The sequence below is a fragment of the Aedes albopictus genome, chromosome 3, assembly GCF_035046485.1.
Source record: "Aedes albopictus strain Foshan chromosome 3, AalbF5, whole genome shotgun sequence".
NCBI lineage: Eukaryota > Metazoa > Arthropoda > Insecta > Diptera > Culicidae > Aedes > Aedes albopictus.
The window spans coordinates 74,436,751-74,458,188 of NC_085138.1; the positions used below are offsets into that span (position 1 = coordinate 74,436,751).

Consider the following 21,438-nt stretch of genomic DNA (forward strand, 5'->3'; position numbering starts at 1 on the left):
GTCGTTTTTCTGTCAAATACTGACCACTTTATCATGTCTTCCAAATTGTCTACTGTCAATTATACCTTTTGTTCTATTCGACCTTTTGTCCATTCGACCTTTTGTCCATTCGATCTTTTGTCCATTCGACCTTTTGTCCATTCGACCTTCTGTCCCATTCGACCTTTTGTCCATTCAACCTTTTGTCCCTTCGACCTTTTGTCCATTCGACCTTATGTCCATTCGACTTTTTGTCCATTCCACCTTTTGTTCTTCGACCGTTTGTCCTTCGACCTTATGTCTTTCGACCTTTTGTTATAGATTCCGAGGTATACCTGTACTATGGTATCGCGCCACTTGGGCGGTGGCTTCTATATTCGTCTGTTTTCCATTATAACTCAGTCAATTTTGAACCAATGGACTTGAAATGTTGTACACGGGTAGATACTATACCTATCTCACCGCATTCCAAAAATTGTGACAATTGGTTCAAATTTAACTGAGTTACAGCGGAAACCAGACGAAAATAGAAGCCACCGCCCCAGTGGCGCGATTCCCTAGGGAGCGTCCATAAATTACGTCACGCACAAATTGCCTATTTTCAACCCCCCCTCCCCCCTATGTCACACTTTTTGTATGAGACCTTTGATATTTTTGTATGGGTTGTCACACTTTACTGAACCCCCCCTCCCCCCTAAAAGCGTGACGTAATTTATGGACGTTCCCCTACATTGCACACTGGACCACGAGCGGGATCTAGCAAGTAAAAACCTCTAGCGTTTTGGGAGTGCTTTTTTTGAGTTGGTGTCTTCGGAGACTTGTATTAATTTTACCTGCACTTTTATATGGTTATGAAAGTAAGTTGGTGATTTTGCCGCATAGGTGGCGCTGCGATACTAACTTTTTTGTTTTACGTCCTAGAGGTTTCCCGTCTTCTGCAAAGTTGTAGAGCGTGAAAAAATAAGTAAAGTCGCCGAAGACACCAAAGTTGTGTGACTTCAAACAACAAAGTTATACTAAAAATAGTAATATTTACATGTTTTCATGCTTGCTTTGAATGATATTTGCAAATTTATCAATTTTAGTACTTCACACGTGTTAATCAAAGTAGCCTACGTCTGATGATATCAACTTTACAATTTTTCGGGACATTTAAAATGTTAATTTGGGCAAAATAGTAAAAATTACTATGATTTTTACTAGCACTTTTTTCTAAAAGTTGCAAATTTCGACAAAATTTGATGCTTGCTTCAAAATATATCACTCTAGATCTATAAAATCTAAAAGTTTGCCGGAGGTATTATTTGGTGTTTTTGAGATATCTTATTTTTAAATATTGATGTTTTTATACCAACATTATTTTGAAAGGGAAGCAATTCTTTATTACGTATATTTATTGGTCTATTGAGAGGAAGGAATTACAATTGATTTTGGTCCTATGTGACCAACTCACGCAAGTGCAAAGTTTCGTTATACCAAGCCAAATAGGGTCTTGTACCATTTGGGCAGGTGTACCTATTTTGGGCACTTGCCGCTATAACTAAGTCAATTTCAAACCGATTGATTTGAAATTTTGTATAGAGTTAGGCACGTACAGTATCTAACTCTGTACAAAAACTCAAATCAATCGGTTTGAAATTGACTTACTTATAGCGGCAAGTGCCCAAAATAGGTACACCTGCCCAAATGGTACAATACCCTACAAATCCAAAAATGAATAAATTATTGGTTAAATTATTTAACCTTAGCTCAAGATGAGATTTTAATTTACGAATCTTATACAATAGGCAAGTGCTTTACTAACTCAGTCACTGTGCCAATTAATAACACGGCATTGATGAGCTAAGTTTTTTTTCCATAATTTATTCATAATTTAATCATTGAGTTAACTGAAAATCATTATTGATTCCACGGGTTGGTATACCGGAACTTTGCACTAACACAAGTCGCTCACACAGGATCAAAAAGCATTATATATTTTTTTTTTCTTTCAATAGACCAATAAATATATGTGCACTGTCGATTTAATACATCGATGCGTAAGACAATAGGCTCCTAAAGTCCTATCGGGATTCTTGTTTTAAACCACAATATATAGTTCAAGAGTACATATTTACTCATTTTTTGACGTTTTTATTAAACGTAGTTGAAAATATATAATTTTTATTTTTTTAGCCTTTTGTCTCGTCCCTAGCTTATAACACATACTTTGAGTGATTTTTTTTCACCGTGTATGTCAGATAGGAACATTTTTGAAATCCCAGTGCGAAAAATGTCGAGCTCTGTCACACAAGGTTGACCTCAAACGTCAAAGTAGAACTATTTACCATTTTATTTATTTCGAATTTTCTCATTATTCCTTTGTTTTTCAAGTTCGAGTAAAGTGCAATTCCGATTAGAATACCATGCTTGATCGTATTATTCAATATAATCGAGATTTCGTCGTTAATTTTAGGACCCTATTGAACACAAAACGTCAGCTTGAAGTAATTAAAGCGTTGGGTAAACATAAAACCACAGACAAACAGACGTATCACTTGGAACAAAATGCGATAAAAATCATCGTCACACAAACACAATCGCCCAATGCTAATTATGCTGTGGTACGCAAACCCACTGAGTAGATGGCGGTAGTAAGCAAACGTCAAACAGGAGCAAAAACGATGGGAGCGCCATGAGCGAGCGATTTGCGAACTACGGAATATTTGAATAATCCATTAAAAAGGGAAACGATGGGAAGTGAGTAGAGTGAGACGTCTGTTTGTCTGTGATAAAACTTTTAATTTAAAAGTGATCCGTGAGGATCTAATGGCAGGACAACTCCGGAATAAAGAATTGCTTCTCTTTCAAAATAATTTTGGTATAAAAACAGCAATATTTAAAAACAAGATATTTATCTCAAAACACCAAATTTTACCTCCGGCAAACTTTTAGATTTAATAGATCTTGAGTGGTATATTTTGTAGCATGCATTAAATTTTGCCGAAATTTGCAACTTTTAGAAAAAAAAATACTAATAAAAATCATAGTAATTTTTACTATTTTGCCCAAAAAACCATTTCAAATGTCCCGAAAAATTGTAAAGTTGGTACATCAGACGCAGGCTACTTTCATTAACACGTGTGAAGTGTTAAAATTGATAAATTTGCAAATATCATTCAAAATGATCATAAAAACGTGATTTTCACGTAAATTTTACTATTTTTAGTATAACCCTGTTGTTTGAAGTCACACAACTTTGGTGTCTTCGGCAACTTTACTTATTTTTGCACGCTCTACAACTTTGCGGAAGACGGAAAACCTCTAGGACGTAAAACAAAAAAGTTAGTATCGCAGCGCCACCTATGCGGCAAAATTACCAACTAACTTGCATCACCATATAAAAGTGCAGGTAAAATTAATACAAGTCTCCGAAGACACCAACTCAAAAAAATGCACTCCCAAAACGCTAGAGGTTTTTACTTGCTAGATCCCGCTCGTGGCCCAGTGTGCATTGCAAAATACCACGGCGAATTCTATTTTTTGGAAAATTCAGAGACTGCTGTACAAGCAGGCTCATTGCAAACGGATGATTCGGATGATGATAAACTGCTTACTCAAAATTGACATACGGAGATTTAGTAGTTTTTGGTCAAATTCAGGTAAAAGTGAAAATTTTAAAAGTATGGTACACCGGGGCAAGTTAAAACGCAAAGTTTTGAGATGGTTTTGAAAAATTGTCCTTTACCAAAACATTGTTTGAATCAGAAACTACATATTTAAGAAGGTATATTTGAAAACATGACATTTATAAGTCAATTATAAAATTATACGTATTTAGAGAAGTCGTATTTAGGGTCTTCTACCATTTGGGCAGGTGTACCTATTTTGGGCACTTGCCGCTATAACTAAGTCAATTTCAAACCGATTGATTTGAAATTTTGTATAGAGTTAGGCACGTACAGTATCTAAACCTGAACAAAAATTCAAATCAATCGGTTTGATATTGTCTTAGTTATAGCGGCAAGTGCCCAAAATAGGTACACCTGCCCAAATGGTACAATACCCTATTGCGCGTTTCTTATTTATTGCTCCACTGGCACTGTCTGCTATTATACCGCATTTAGTTCACTACTGGACTGCGAACTGCGACTTCATAAGTGCGAAAACGTAAATAAAAGTGCGCGATTGCATCACATCAGGTTGATGTCTTTGGCGCACTATTTCTTCAATCTATGGAGAACAAGTGCTCTGAAGACACCGAGTTGATTTGATGCAATCGCGCACTTTTATTAGCGTTTTCGCACTCGTGAAAACTAGTGCGATAGTCCAGTGGTGAACTAAATGCGCTATATCTGAAATTAAGCCTCACATCCCCGATATCGGCAGCAAATCGCACTCTACTACCTACTCGTTCAGACAGAGACTGCCTCTCTGACTTGCTCTCTGCTTATATTTACATCTCCTCTCATTCTGGTTGATTGCTCGCGCGTGCCTCCACAAATCTGCACTCGTCTATTTATAGAACAGCCGTTCTTCTATACCCGCATACGTTCGAAAATAGCTTCTAAATTTGGCTTGGGTCGGCAAATCAGTAACACCACCCTTGTTTCTCAGTAAGATTGAGTTTGTTTTTAAACAGCGCGCTCTCGCGTCGCGCTCTACCACTGCCAAAGTCGGTCGGTGTGTGCGTGTGATGTTTGATTGTGTGTTCGGGAAGAAATTAGACGCATTTCAATGTGTCTGTGTTCGGCACTGGAGAAACCGAGAGAGAAAATGTGGTAGAATAGTAGTGGTGAGATATTTATAGCTCTCTTTGCGAGCAATGTGAATTTAAATATAGTCATGGGTCGGTAAAGTAGAACTACCTAAATAGATGATAAACTACGTGATCGTTGTCTAAATCGGTAGTTGAGTTTTACGTAGCTGAAACGATAAGCGAAACGGACGATGAAGCAAAAACTGCGTTAATTAAGGCAGAGTGTTGAGAGTTTTACGACGTAGTGGATTTACTTATCAATAAAAATGGATTTGTTCTTTCAAGTTCTAACGATTAAAATGATTGAAAATTGGCAATTTTTAGATTTTTCCAGGTACATTTATTGTGAAGATAAAATTCTACTACAACAATAAGTGTCCTTATGAGTGTATATTGTTATTTATTTATTTTTATAGGTTTTTCTGTATTTTCATAAATTTAGTTTAGATCGGAGCAACCGATACGACGTCCGTCTTGGTTGCTCGTTCGCATTTGCATTTGTTCAACACTACTAACCAATCGTATTCATATAATAATGTAATTTGCATAAATTAACTCAGTTAAAACTACTAAAATTAATAGGAAGATGAGGAAAAATTGAACTAAAATCAGAGTAAAAGAGAACAAATAGACATAAAGGGGAAAACAAATAGAACTTACAAGAAAACTAAAACAACGATTGTTTGCTAGGCGTGCTGTTGTCGTTGCGACCAACAGCCTTGAAAGGAAGATTAAGTAAACCGGAGGAGTTCCGTTGTACATGTAATTTTTTGGAAGAGAGTTTTTGGTGCGGCTAACCTTGTTAACAAATCTGGCAATTTGTACAACGTAAAAACTAGATATTCTAATCAAGATAAAATAGGAGCAGATAGCAATAGAAGTGAAACGTAAATGGCTTGGTAAACTTTGATTTCTTCGTCAACTCTCCGATGAGGGATTGTTGCTTCATGCTTATCTCGCTTCTTATACAAATATAGTTTGTTTACAGTTAAGTTGTGTGTGTGTTTTGTTTTTCTCTTACCAGGTAAAAGGGTAATTTCAATTCAACAAATTCAAGCACTTTGGGTTTTGTTTATACATTGTCTGATGGTTGTCGCTTTACTGCTGATGTTGTTTCTAATTCATCGATCGTACTGAGTCGATTCTTGACAAGTAGAACGCATAGCGTCATTTTGGTCCAGAAAATTGGCAAAGTTATTGGAATTCGCTTAAGTACTGCTAGCGACTGAGATAAAATTTGCTACGCAATTCTGTTCTCTGTTTGTTGGTAGTTGACCGTTGGAATGTTCGCACATTTTTGCAGAGAAAAGTACACTCAAAACCGTGTCAGAATGGTTTCTGCTCTGACAGCAAAGGCAACTTTGACTCAGTTTGGTTAACAAAGAATTAAAGCAATTGACATGTGTCATTTTGACATTGTTCTTCATCATTATGCGTCTGATTTTTTTTTTCGTTTTGGCTAAGAAGTAATGCCTTCCAGTAGTTTTGTCAATTTAAAGTTGTTGTTCGATCGATCTTTTTAAAACAACGTTTAACTTTGGTCTTTACGTACATTCACGCACACGGCCACCGCGGATGCTTGGAAACCTAACAATTTACATGTTTGTTTTAGCTTTTGTTCTAAACTTGGTCTTTATTCACTTGGCATTCTCAGTGAAAATTCTACGAATTTAATTATTTGATTTTTCTTGCAACGATTCAACTAAAGAAAAGGTAAAACGGAATTACGCTTTGAAAACTCGCGCTCGCTTTTTCTCTGTTTTACGTTTGGAATAGTGTAATTTTACCAATATGTATGCACTTTGAGGTGGTAGCGAAGAAACATAAAATCTCAACTTTTGATGAATCTAGCTCAAGAATTGGTTGACTTTCGGTTCCTTTGTTTCGAAATTGCAATCGATTACTATTATCTATTATGTTGTTTCAAATGTTTCTGCTCTAGTTTATATGCATCTTACACGACTAATATCACAGATCCTGTTTACTATAAATTTTCCTCCTTCTATTCGATTTTAGTGTTGTATTCAACCAAACTGTTTCCTATTTGTTGGAACTTGGAAGCAGTTCGTTTTGTAGGTCAACGTAATAGTGAACAAACACTTTGATTGCGAGCTGTTTGCGAACTCTCCGAGAGTCTAATCGAAAAATATGCGAGTTTTGCTTGTTGGCTTGCTTTTTGTTTATAAATTAAAAACGTGTTAATTTTGGCAACGACTTGGTTTAAATTAGACGCGTGACGTTCAAGTGACACCTCCACGTGCACACACACACACCGACACAACAGAAACGTAGGCTCGTTTGCAACGATTACTCAACCGTGCATGGCTTGCTGTTTAACTGCCACTGCTGTTGTGATGGATTTAACTATGGTTTCTTTAACCCGTTGCTGTTGAGCTTAGAAAACATATGCCAAACCATCCATGATCATCACCATCGGGCGGCTACAAGCCGTGCACGGCGATGAGTATGACGAGCAATGAGTTTTTCTTGCACTTTCACTTACATTTTTCCTCGTTTTTGTTGTTGTTGTTTTTGTCTATCGTGGCACGCGTGTTGCCACAGCGATCGACGCGAAATATCAGCGCCTACTGCGTTGCGCTGCCCATCGCTGTCGATGTCGCCTACTTTGTTTTTGTGTCTGGCTGAGTGTGCGTTGGACTGCGATTAGCTTGCGCGTTCTGTTCGCCCGTAGTGATTTAATGAAGTTTATAAATATTTTCCTATACCGATAATGCGCTACTGAAAGGATTGCGTTTGTGTTTAAATAATGAAGCGATACGCCCAAATAAGTTAAGATCAATGCGAATTTTTCCTCGCAGAAGGCTTCGCTTTGAGAGGTTATATCTTTAGTACTATTGAGGATATTGCAGATCCCTACCGGTACCAGCGATGCGTCATATCGCCGTACTCTACAAGCGAGCAGCATCGGCGACAGCGCAAACGGTACTGGCAGGGGATGTGCGCAGTGGCGCTGGCCTACTTTCAAGTCTCCAGCGAAGTAACCACCAGGTTGTGGAACACGCTACCGGTCTCACCACTCATCATCATGGCGGCCTGACCGCAGGAGTCGATGTTGCCGACGAGGTTGCATCCATTAGCGGTCGCTCCGGTCATAGCGCTTCCGGCTCCTATCCTCAGCGCATCCATAATGACTTCAAAATCCTTCTGGTGCTGATGACTTTGGTGCGAGAGCTCGAGCGCTACATTCAGGTCCGGCAGCGAGTGAAAGGGATGATGATGGTGATGGTGATGATGGTGGTGATGGTGGAGGCTGCTATCCAGGAGATCTACTTTGGTGCGCTTGACGTCGATGGATGGAGAGGAATTGGTACCCAGCATGTGCGAGGGGCAGTCATCGATTCCGGAGAGTAGTCGGTTGCTTGGCAGGTAGAACTGAGATAACGCTTCCCGCACCAGGCGATCGTTGTCTTCGTCGTCCATTTGAGAATACTTGCGTTTCCGCGAAACCATGGCCTGTTCGAGCTGTTCGGCACCTTGAGTGATTTCGGGGTCGACCAAAGGCATCGCGGCGTCCAGTGCACATAGCTCTCGGTCCAGCGTTTCCAGGTCAGTCTCCACCGAAGAGGATTTCTGTTTTGGTGCTTTGATTTCTTCGGTTGCGCTTTGCTTGTTGCTGTTAATACTGCTGCTGTCGTTGTTGTTGCTCTTGTTCATGAACTCATCTCCTCGTAGCTGGTGATTGCTGCTGTTCAGATTTTCATTGTTTCTGTTGTTGATGTTGATGTTATTGTTATTTGCACTGTCGCTGTCAGATTTTTCATCACTGTCAGATCTGTGGAATAAATAAGAGATAAGAAAAGTTCATTAAAATTTAGCACTTCGTATAGGTTAAATTGACACCAATGTTCAGAAATGGAATTAACTTCCGTCCCAGAGTGACGTCAAGAGCACCCATAGACGTCACATTGATAATACTAATAACATCGTATTTACGTATCGCTATCATCCCACGCGTCAACGCTGTTCCAGTATTTAGCAAATCATAGGCCCCCTCTCCTCGAAATGCCACTGAGAATACTCAGTACGCTATTTTTAACTCATCTTTACTCACTTTCGCCGCTATTTATAGCGTCCATAGTTAATTCAAATTTTCTTCTTCCTACTGCCCACATTCATCATGCACTATTTTCGTACGGCACACTCTCACTCTCACTCAGCCCCATGCCTTATGCTCTACTTTTCCTGTACACCCCTTCGCTAATCCGATACTTACTTGGACAGTTGATTCAACATCAGATACTTGTGCTGCTTCTCCCGCCGGATGTCGTCCGTCAGCCGAGAATATGTATTGTTGATGCACACCGAGCGTCGGAGGTTCCGCTCGGAGTTCTTGATGCGCTCGAGCTTGTGGACACACAGTTGCAGGATCCGCTTGCGCACCTCACGCATCCGCAACTGGGCCGAGATCATTGGCACCTTTGGCCGGTTGCGCCGGATCGGTGGCGAGGTGTGTGGTGGTCCAAACATATCCGAATCGTCTTCAGCAACGTTGGAGGTGTTGTTGCACGGTAGGGTCATGGTTTGGTTTCACTTCTAACACTTGGCCTGTCCTTACGATATCACTTGCTCTTCGGTATTTTATTTTATTCCGATTGTCTTCTCAAAGTTCACGATTGGCTCGACGGATGCTCGCCAGTGAAATATTTCTGTCTAATTACACATTCACACTCACTGGTTCGGGAATGGGTCTCTGCACGCTCAATTTGCTTCTCTATTTCATAAATTCCCACCGACACTGCCTTGTTCACTTTCGATTACTTCTGTGCGTGCACTGTACCCGTAAATAGTTTCTCTTTTGTAAAATCACAGTCTCTCCGCCCGATGAATTTCGCTAGTCTCGAGTTCTGTCTATTGCGGGTCGATCCGGAATATCCACACGACACCAGGTCAGGGCTTAAAGAGCTACCGAGGACCGACCTCACTGAGCAGTTTTTAGCTCGCGTTCCAAATTCATTCACTCGCACTTTTTCGTTCAATTTTTTTTTTCGCTTGACTCCAAATGCCTATTATAGTTTCTCAATCACCATTCGATGGAAGGGAACGCAGGAGGGGCTAGTCTTTTTCGTTGTCGTTTCCTTCACACTTCTTCGGCTCTCCTCTCTGGTTTCTGAACGGCAGTTTTTCGTCTTTCCTTCACTTTTGCGCGTGCTTCTCCGCTTCGTTTCTTTTCTTCTCACCGCCACCGCGAAGCAACACTGTGTGGCGAGATACGACCTTGCCGTTAGCTGTTTCTTATTAACCGTTTTAAGACACAAGATTCGCTGCTCCGGCTGCTGCTACTGGCACTGCTTCACTTTTCCTTGCCTTTTCCGCGCTCGCTCTCTGTCTCCACTCACTAGTTCATATTCACGCTTGGCGCACGTTTACACACTTGCTGCTGCGTGTGCCTCGGCACCTAGGATTCGGGGCTCACACTCTTCGTTGGCCACAGACCATTCACTCTATTTTCGGGGAGAGCTATTCAATATTTGGCTTGATTGAGATGTTTCCACCGGAGGCTTCCGGATGATAGTTTTCACTTTCACTGGCTGAACTCACTCGACGCAGTCCTGGTTCTTCCCCGTGTCACGTCTCCAATTCAAGGGGTGAATTCCCCAGTCTTCGACCGGTGCAAGATTGTCTCTTCTGTTGTTATCCTTTGTCACTGCTTCGCTAGGACACCCCTTGACCACTGATAAGATTCTCTTTGAAATAGTTCAGGGCACTTACACTGTTCACACAGTCGTTTAGTGTTCTAGTTAATTGTTGTTGCAGTCCACTGCCACTGCTCTCTTGTATCAAGTTGTATATTTGAATTGACACGCGACCTCGATTGACGGAAGAACGCCGCTTTTGCGTGCTGCTCGTAGATAGGCTGTTCACAGACTGACCGACCGACCGACCGACGAAGGCGACAACACCAGTCGTAGTGCCAGAGCCAACAGCAAACCGATCGTCGCGACCTCCGTACTTAGTGAGTGCACCTAGTCTGGCACTCGTTCTCTCTATATCTCTCGTGTCTATAGGTAGGTATGTAAACCATCGATTATTTAGCTACCCATGGCTAGGTACTGTTCCTACGTGATTCCTTTTTTCTCCGACAAACTAATGTTGCTTTGTCTTCATCGTTGTCGGGGGAACTCACTCTCGTGGCACTCTTTTCGTCAGTTTTCGGACTTCGGATATTTTTCGTATTCCTTCATTCCATTGTGTTTACAGGCGATGGGCTTGAGTTACCGAGTGAAGCGCACAGATGGGCAACGGGAAATCCTCGTCGCGCGGTGTCGGTCGGTCGATTGGTCGCCCGCCCGTACCATCATCATCAATCAGCTGAGATGCCGACAAGTTTTCTTTTGTTTGGTTATGTAAAGTCTGTTGCTCTGTTTCGTGCCGTGTTCTTCTTGCGCATCTGTTGTTGCTGTTGGTAGGTATACGGCTCTCTCGCGTGCTCAATGGCGAACGGTTTTTGATGATGTCGACGTGCTCGCGCTCAACTTGCCGGCCATGGATAGGTCACTCACCAGTTTATTGGGTGCCTGGTGTTGCTGCCGTCGTCGCCTCCGCCGCCGCAACCGTCGCACAGCAGTAAAAAAGGAATCGTAATAAAATTGTGCGGTGCTGAGCAGAGGAGGAATACCGTTTCGCAGCTGCTGGGGGAACCAGTGTGTGAGAATTTCTATGCCACTTGGCGTTAAAGTGGAAATTTAAACGATTGGTTTCCTGATACGTTTGCGGCACCTGTGTTTGCGCTTCGGAAAACCGATGCTTTTAATTATTCCACGTAGAAATTATGCTCAAATCGGTTCAAACTCTATAATCTATATTTTTTTTTCAACAAAAACGTCAAAATACATAAAATTTCTTAGACTTCTTCCATGTACAACTGCGAAACAACGAAAATCATTCCCTCATTCGTGTCTTCGTTGTTTAGTCGGACGTCTCGATTCGATCGGCCACCAATGTTACTAAGCAGAGTGCACTGTTGCCGTTGCTCTTGTTGTTGCTATTTACATTGCTATTGCTATTTGCCTGTGCACCTCCTTCTGGCTCTATCGTCTCGCGCGCGGTGAAGGCATTTGTGACGACCACGGCGGCGACTGGCTGCGACTGATGGTGTTGTGCGCATGGTGTCAGTGTGTGTAGGTTAGGTAGGTAGAGGTTCGTCGTAGACGCGTTCGACGGTGACTACGACGAAGATTCAGCGCTTGGATGATAGAGCAAGCACTGCTGCTGGCCACCGCATAACGATAGGAAAATTTATGCTTTGGAATCAAGTTTGGAATCTTTTTTGTTCGGCTTTGCTCAAATCGAAAAGTCGAGTACCGTAGTTATCACTACCTTTTGGTTTCTTTTCGACTGTATTTGGCACGCACACACGACACTCGTGGTGATTTTGGGACATTTATTGAAATGTGAAAATTGAATTTCAAGATTGAAAATAAGGAAACAGTTCAGTTGCAAAATAAATTACGCATTTACCAATTATATTTAACCCTTGAGGGCCGGAGGGATCATAATTGACACCAAAAGAAATATGACTGTATAAAATCACCCATTTGATAAAAAAAACGTTGTCTTCGGCAAAGTTATTACAAACGTACTCTCTAATTCCTCCAAGAAAGAAATCAATAATGTCCGGTACCGGCGACTGCCACGATACTAACTTGAGCGACTTAAACAACCGGATATAGCCTCAGCATACGCGCAGAATCTCGAGGCAGCATTGTCGGACGAGGGTGATCTCGATGTGACCACTGTACAGGACTGCTGGAGTACAGTTAAAGCAGCCACCAACGTCACAGCCGAGAGCTCCATCGTAGACGTGGAACGAGGTCGACGTAACGAATAATTCGACGAGGAATGCAGAGCGATTTCGAAGGAGAAGAATGCAGCGCGTGCGGTAATACTGCAGCGTGGGACGCGGCAGAACTTGGAACGATACAATAAAAAGCGGAAGCAGCAGACCCGTCTCTCTCGGGCCACTTGGAAGAAGCGGAGTGCGAGGAGATGGAACTGCTGTGCCGTTCTCAAGTAACACGGAAGTTCTATCAGAAGCTCAACACATGCCATAAAAGCTTCGTTCTCGGCTCTTGACAGGCGAACGTGAGGTAATCGAAATATGGAAGCAGTACTTCGATGAGTACTTCGGAGAACGCAGGCATGAAGGACCAAGGCAGAGAGAGAAATGACTACGTCAGTACAGCAGGGAGCCCCAGCGATCCAATTCCTACCGAACAATAACCAGAGGAGTCATTTGCCCCACTTACAAGAAAGGTGACAAGTTGGAGTGCGAAAACTTCTGTGCGGACTCATTTCTGAATGTCGCCTACAAAGTGCTATCCCAGATCATCTTCCATCGTATCTCGCCTAAAGTGAATCAGTTAATGGAAAGTTATCAAGCCGGCTTCATCGACGATCGCTCGACAATGGAACAGATATTCACCGTACGGCAAATCCTACAAAAATATCGCGAATACCAGGTCCCAACGCACGCCCTGTACATCGACTTCAAAAAGGCGGCGTACGACAGTATCGACCATACAGAGCTATGATAAACCATGTACGAGAATGGCATCTCTGGGAAGCTCACTAAGCTGATTAAGGCGGCAATGGACGTTGTAAAAAAACTGCCTAATGCTTTATGGCCATCTGTCTTGTTCGTTAGAATCTCACCAGGGACCAGTGTTGGTAAAAACTCTAATTCTCAAATCTCATGATTGAGTTGATTCACGTGCAATGCTTGACTCGCCAAACTCGCCGCCGAAAAAATCATGCATGAGTTAACTCGTGATTTCCCTCATTGCTTTATTTCTTGGTGGTCTTATTATTTACATCGATGTTTTTGGGATTGCATGATAGAACAAAAGCAAATCTAGCGTACAGCAACTTTGAATGTCGTTCAAAATTATTTGAATTCGTTTTACAAGCAAACGAAATTTCGGCGCTTGACTCTTGAGAGCGAGATTTAGCTTAAAAAGCTCGTGCGTGAGAAAACGATACAGAATCGCGTACAAGTTTGCTCTCGCAGGAGCGGTTCATGAGTGTACTTTGAGTGTAAGTTTACCAACACTGCCAGGGACTACGACAAGGTGATGGACTCTCATGCCTGGTGTTCATTCTCACCTTAGAAGGTGTTATGCGATGAGCCGGGCTCAACAGCCGGGCACGGATTTCACGAAATCCAGTCAATTTATTTTCGTACGCTATGGATATTATTGCTAGAACATTTGAAACACTGGTGGAACTGCTTCAGAGGATTTCAGGAATTTTTACGGGGGTTTCAGAGGGTACCAAGAGATCTCAAAGGCATTCCAAGGTGGTCCTAGGGGGTTTCAGGGGTACCGGGAGGTCTCAGGGGCATTAAAAGTGTCTCAGAGGCGTCTCAAGGAGTTCCAATGGGATCTCAGGCAGTTCATGGGGACCTCAGGGGCGCTTCAAGTGGTCAGGGCAGACGCGCCAACTTGGTCAAATTATTGGGGGGGCAAAGCCTGTTTTTTCTGATCTTTTGTATGGGAAAATTAAAAAATCGTCAAATATTGGGGGGGGGGGGGCAAACCTATGCTTGCCCCCCCTAAGTTGGCGCCTATGGGTCAGGGGATTTCAGAGGGGTTCCAGGAGGTCCATGGGGTTTCAGGGAGTCCCCCTAGAGAGGTCACAGGGGTCTTAGACGTGTTTTAGGGGATCTAGGGAGTTTAGAGTAGTTCCAGGGGGTTCAGGAAGATTATAGAAGGTATCCGCGGCATTTCAGCGGAACTCAGAGGAGTTGCAGGAGGGTTCTACAGGGTCCCAGTGGCGCTCCAAGGGATACCAGGAAGTCTCATTCCATATAATCTTAGATGGACTATAAAAGGTCTCAGCCCAAGTAACATTTTTTAGTCAAATAGACTAGAAGAGGTTCTTAAAACTATCATAAACCCAAAATAATGGGTTCAAGGTTTTATGACGGTTCTAAAAACCTCTACAAGACTTATTGGCAATCAAAATGTTACTTGGGAGGGGCGTTTAAGGGCGTACCCAGAAGGTTTCAGCCCAAGTAACATTTTTAGGACCAATCAGTGCTGCAAACATCTTTTATTTTGGTTTTATGAAAATTCTAAGAATCTCTCCTAGTCTACTTGGCTAAACTATGTTACTTGGGAGGGGGTCTGAAGAGTGCATCAGGGGAACTTGAGGGGGTCTCAGGATCATTTCAAGCGGTCTCATTAGCGGATTAGGGTGTCTCTGGGACGTTTCATGGTGGTCCAGGGGATTTCAGGGGAGTTCCCGAGGGTGTGAGGGGTGCTTCAGGAGGTTTCATGGAGGTTTCAGGCGGTGTCAGGCCATTCGGCCGAAGGTCATTAGGCCGAAGGCCATTCGGCCTAAGGTCATTAGGCCGAATGGTCATTAGGCCGAATGGTCATTAGGCCGAATGGTCATCAGGCCGAATGGTCATTGGGTCTTCTTCTTGCCGTTACGTCCCCACTGAGACAAAGCCTGCTTCTCAGCTTAGTGTTCTATGAACACTTAGTCTGAAAAATCTGTATCACTATTTTCAAAAATCTGTATCCCATACAAAATTTCGGTGTAAAATCTGTATCTCATACAAAAATAAAATAAAATGAAATAATTGATATATCAGTTGTTCTGAAAGCTGAATTTGGATATGGGATACGTTCATATGTATTCATTTAACCTTCGTCAAGAATATTAAAAGATGTTTTCTAGTCTGGGATGTTCTAGGTGTTCCAATATGTCCTACCTACAGGGAAGTCCTTTAAATCTACAAGAATATAAGGCATCGCCAAAATTGATAGCATTGCATAATCTACTGAGACCCGTGAAGCTTTTGAAGTCTATACTGCTATTCATAGATACTAGGGGGATATTCCAGGTTAAGCAAACTAACTTGCAGTTAAGAACTTCAGGTCTACACTCGTAACAGTAGTCATATTTGTTATATTGAGTAACGTTGCATAATTAATCGCGGTTACCAAGCCTTTCCAAAATACCTTTGAGATATTTCAGGATTACTAAACTTTCCATCAAATAAGAACTTCCAGTTAGCATTTGTATCAAAAATCTTTCCCGTTACATAGAGTCAACCTACATACTTAATCAATCCAGTTCACTAAATATTTGAAGGACATAAGGCATTCTTAGATGTTTTTGGATTTTCTGGGTCATCCTAAGTGTTCTGGAGCTCAGTTCTTAAAAATCTATGGCTATGACCCCAGCTTATCTGATGATGTCTGTTGAACATTCAGACGATTTACTGGACATGATAGATTACAAATCGTAGCTTTGTATAATGGAAGAAGTTACCGTTACACTCGTAGACTTTAGGATCTGAACTCACAGTTCAATTTGGATGACCTAGAATATCCCGACTGATCTGAAACTGTCTATTGAACTTTCAAAAGACTCACTGGACATAATAGATTACAAATCGTAGCTTTGTATAATGAAATAAATTACCGTTACAGTCGCAGCGCTTGAGGATCTAAACGCAAGAACAGTTTGGATGACCTAGGATATCCCGTATGATCTGAAGACTGGGTCAACAAAGTCGATTTTTTGGAACAAAGCTTTTTCGATTCATTTTAGCGCCCAAAGTAACTGTGCAAAATTTGGGAGCGATTGGTTGCTTCCCCGTATTCCGCATTGCGAATTTTGTATGGAATTTGTATGGAATTTAATATGGAAAAACGTGCTTTTTTGCATTTTTCTCATAAATTGAAATTTTTCGTCTAGAACGATCTAACTATAATGACGTTAAAGTATAGCCTAGGATATGCCGAAAAACTTTGCCAAAGACCGAACAGTGATCCGACATTTGTTAAAAAAGTTATAACGTACAGATTGCCCGGTGGTGCTTAACATTTAACATGTGAAGGAATAACATCAATATTAAAATCTTAATTTTTGGCCTAAGCTACCAAGCAGATAACTTGTTTCACAAGCGTCGGATCACTTTGCGGTCTTCGGCAAAGTTTTTCGGGATATCTTAGGCTATACTTTAACGTAATTAGTTGCATGGTATTAGACAAAAGAATTCAACTTATGAATAAAATGCAAAAAGTACGTTTTCCCATACTAATTTCCATACAAATTTCAATCGCGATGCGGAATATGCGGAATATTGCCGCCAATACAGATTGAAAAAGCTTTGTTCCGGATTGATGCGATCAAATTTAAAGATTCTCCATACAACGTTGACCCACTCTAATGGGCTGTGATGCTGTCTATTGAACTTTCAGAAGACTCAATGGACATGATAGATTACAAATTGTAGCTTTGTATAATGAACGAAGTTACCGTTATACTCGTAGATTTTAGGATCTGAACTCAAGAACAGTTTGGAAGACCTAGGATATCTCCATAGATCAGATACTGTTTATTGAACTTTCAGAAGACTCACTGGACATGATAGATTACAAATCGTAGCTTTGCATATTACAAGAAGTTAACGTTACACCCGTAGATTTTAGGATCTGAACTCAAGAACAGTTTGAATGACCTAGAATATCCCGACTGATCTGAAACTGTCTATTGTTCTTTCAGATGACTCACTGGACATAATAGATTACAAATCGTTGCTTTGTATGATGAACGAAGTTACCGTTACACCCGTAGCGCTTGAGGATCTAAACTCGAGAACAGTTTGGATGACCTAGGATATCCCGACTGATCTGATGCTATCTATTGAACTTTCAGAAGACTCACTGGACATAATAGATTACAAATCGTTGCTTTGTATGATGAAAGAAGTTACCGTTACACTCGTAGACTTTGGGATCTGAACTTAAGAACAGTTTGGATGACCTAGGATATTCCGACTAATTTGATATTGTGTATTGAACTATCAGAAGACTTACTAGACATGATAGATTACAAATCGTAGCTTTGCATAATGCAAGAAGTTACCGTTACACCCGTAGATTTTAGGATCTAAACTCAAGAACAGTTTGGATGACCTAGAATATCCCAACTGATCTGATACTATCTATTGAACTTTCTGAAGATTTGCTGGACATGATAGATTATAAATCATAGCTTTGTATAGTGCAAGAAGTTAACTCAAGAATAGTTTGGATGACCTAGGATATCCCGACTGATCTGATACTGTCTATTGAACTTTCCGTAGACTTACTAGACATGATAGATTACAAATCGTAGCTTTGTATAATGAAAGAAAGTTACCGTTACACCCGTAGACTTTAAGGTCCAAACTCAAGAACAGTTTGGTTGAGCATCAAAGTTACAGAAAAACGTAGAAAAAACTCTATAATAACGCTTGGAAAAATTTCGGCATCAAATAGTTAAATGGCCTCAAGGGTGTCTCAAGGGGCAGCCATAATGTTTCAGGAGCATTCTGAAGGGTGCTTTGGAGGAATATGAGGGGCGCTTCAGAGGGGGTCCCTGAGCGTTTCAGGGGTCTTTGAGACGCTTTAGAGGTTTTCAGGGGCGTTTTAAGGGTCCCCAAGGGGTTTCAGGGGCTCTATGAGGTCTCAGAAGCGCTTTCCCAAAGGTGTTTCAGTGGAGCCCAGGGGGTTCAAGCGGGTGTGAGGGATGCTTCAGAGAATGCCAGGCAATTCAGAGGGTCTCACGAGCGTTTTAGAGGGTCTCATGGACACTCAGGGGGCTCATAGTGTATCAAGGGGTCCCAGGACCGTTTCTGAGGGGTAACATGGAGCTCGCGGCCTTTCACTGGGTCTCAGGGGTGTTTCAGAGGTGTTCCAAGGTGTCCCTGGGGTACTTAAGGCGTTTCTGGGGGCTCCAGGGGCGTTTCAGTGAGTCCCGGAGGATTTCAAGGGGTTCCAAGAAGTCTCAGGGGTGCTTTAGGGTCTGATTAGCATTTCAGGGAGCTCATGGAGCATCAGAAGGGTTCCAGAGTATCTCAAGGATGCTTTAGGGTATCATTTCAGGGAGCATTTAAGGGAGTCTCAGGGGCGCTTCAGGGGTTCTCAAGAAGATTAAGGAGGTTTGACAGGGTTTCAGGGGGTCTGTGGGGTGCTTCTTATTATTGAAACGCTCCTGGAATCCCCGTTATCCCTTTGAAATATCCCTAAACGCCAATGAAAGAGACTCCCTGAAACCCTCTGAAACGCTTTGTATCGACCTCACTCTCTCTCTCTTCTTGGCGTAACGTCCTCATTGGGACAAAGCCTGCTTCTCAGCTTAGTGTTCTATGAGCACTTCCACAGTTATTAACTGAGAGCTTCCTCTGCCAATGACCATTTTGCATGCGTATATCGTGTGGCAGGCATGGGCGAAATTACGATTTTTTGCCAGGGGGTGCACTACAAACAAAAATTCATTAGTTCATCCTTTCATCATTCATCGCCCCATATCGCACAGCGATGCATTCAAATTCTAGGGGGTGCCTGGCAACCCCGGCACCCCCGGTAGTTTCGCCTATGGTGGCAGGCACGAAGATACTCTATGCCCAAGGAAGTCAAGGAAGTTTCCTTTACGAAAAGATCCTGGACCGACTGGGAATCGAACCCGTCACCCTCAGCATGGTCATGCTAAATACCCGTGCGTTTACCGCCTCGGCTATATGGGCCCTCGACCTCAGTAGGCTCCCGATACTCCTCTGTACAAACCCTTGAAACTCCTTGAAACGCTCCTGAAATGCCTTGAAACGCCCTTGAAGCCTTCATAATCCATTCGAAATGCCCCTGAAACCCCTTGAAACACCCCTTGGAACACATTTAACCCAGTGTTGGTGTAAATATGACCCAGAAAGGCTCGCTGAACATGCCCTTCTGAAATGCCTCGAATTGCTGCTAAAATCTCCATAATCCCATTGAAATGCCTTTGAAATCCCCAAATAAGCCAATTGAAATGCCCCTGACACGCGTTGTAACGTCTTTAAAAGGCTCCAGAAATCTCTCGAAACGTTCCTGAAAACCGCATTAAATCCTTCCTGAAACCCCCTCAAACTTTCTGAAATGCCCTGAAACGTCCCTTTAAAGCTCCTGAGACCTCCCTCTTCTGAATCACCCTTAACGCCCCTTGAAACGTCCCAGAAATTTCCGGAATCCCATTGAAACGCCAACGAAACCTGTCGGAACGCCCTTAAGGTGATGGTCACCAGCGTTTAGGGGTGATATACAAATTATGTAACACAAAAATCGACCATTTTCAATATGTCACACTTTTTGTATGAATTCTCAAAAAACTTGTAAGGGTCGTACACAAAACTGAAACCTCCCCCGTCCCCCCTTAAAGCGTTACGTAATTTGAGCATGACCCCTTATTTATGTCGCATTTTGCGGTAAAATAAGATTTTCACAAAATCCTATCAATGCGTGTGCTTCGCGGACGACATATACATTATCGCAAGAACATTTGTAACGGTGGCAGAGCGTGTGAAACACGAAGCAGCAAAGGTCGGACTGGTGGTGAAGAACAAAGTATATGCTGTGCTGGTAGGCGGAACGGAACACGACTGGATACGTCTAAATACTAACGTTACGATAGACGAGGATGTATTCGAGATGATGGAGGAATTCCGCTACCTCGGATCCTTACTGACGACGGCTAACAACAATGTGAGTCGTGAAATACAAAGACGAACTACCAGTGGAAGTCGTGCCTACTACGGGAGGTGCGGTCTAAAAAGATTTACCCACGCACAAAATCCACCATGTACAACATGTCAATAAGACCGGTGGTCCTCTATGAACACGAGACATGGACAATGTGCGAGGAGGACCTGCAAGCACCCGGAATTTTCGAGCGACGCGTGCTAAGGACGATCTTTGGCGGTGTTCAGGAGCTCCACTCTGCGGCGAGACCAGCAATCAGAAGGTGATCGAAGCCGGAAGGATACGGTGGGCAGGGTATGTGACAAAGATGCCAGACAAAATCGGTTGGTACAAGAAGGCGTGAAGTACAACGGGTAAGATGAGCGGACAGTGTGGAACGTGATCTGGCAAGGATAAAGCGTGACCTAGGCCTAGGATGGATATCAACAGCCGCAAACCGGGTATTGTGGCGTAATATTACTGATTATGTTGGGAAGAGTCCCTTTTTCAAACGGCGTGATTTTTGGTTTGGAAGTTCAAGTTGATGTTATTTCTGTTTTACCAAATGTCCCAATCGAGTGCCAACTGAGTAACCAACATGTCCCGTGCCCGTCCACCCATCGAGATGTGTCTCGTTGGGAACGTGAGTGCGCGCGCGCACGACACAAGGGACAATTAATCACCCTGGTTCTTGTGGACGTGGCTTGCGGTCACCGTTCGCAAAATTGCATCCAAATGCCCCACAACAACCTGGAAAAGAACACAGCCCGAAATCAAGCCACACTTCTCGTTTCCACAATAATATGAAGGTAGGGTAGTACGAAAATTATGCACTCATACACGCTGGCAGCTACGCGCGCGCACGCATACACAACTGCAGCGTTGCCGCCGGTCCGGTCGCGATCAGAGTGCGTTCGATTCGATCGCGAAAAATTATACTTTGGTGGCGCGCGCGAACTGAACCGACTACTTACTGAACGACTCTGTGCGTCGTTCGCAAGCCTGTTTTGCTGCCTTCAAGGTGCCAAGTGCGGTGACCTGATCCAGCGGCGGCAGCTGAAACGCTGACTGACTGCATGACTACCGGCTCGTGTTTCTTCCCGGGCTTGCCAAGTCAGCAGCCAGCGCGCGCGCACGGGACAACCTGAGGATGATGATGATGGTGATCAATAAAAAAAATATCCATTAAAACATGGATTGCATTGCTGT

At 42.6% G+C, this 21,438-nt stretch overlaps 1 protein-coding gene across 1 annotated transcript; it reads right to left on the minus strand.

Annotated features, from left to right (window-relative positions):
- Positions 1–5,034: 5,034 nt before the first annotated feature.
- LOC134291830 (putative uncharacterized protein DDB_G0293878) lies at positions 5,035–10,663 on the minus strand. The gene is made up of 2 exons (XM_062860083.1): positions 8,952–10,663; positions 5,035–8,510 (listed from the first exon to the last, which is right to left on the minus strand). Exons 1-2 carry the CDS (start codon positions 9,254–9,256, stop codon positions 7,700–7,702), a joined length of 1,116 nt encoding a protein of 371 aa, XP_062716067.1. The 5' UTR covers positions 9,257–10,663; the 3' UTR covers positions 5,035–7,699.
- Between the last annotated feature and the right edge of the window lie 10,775 nt (positions 10,664–21,438).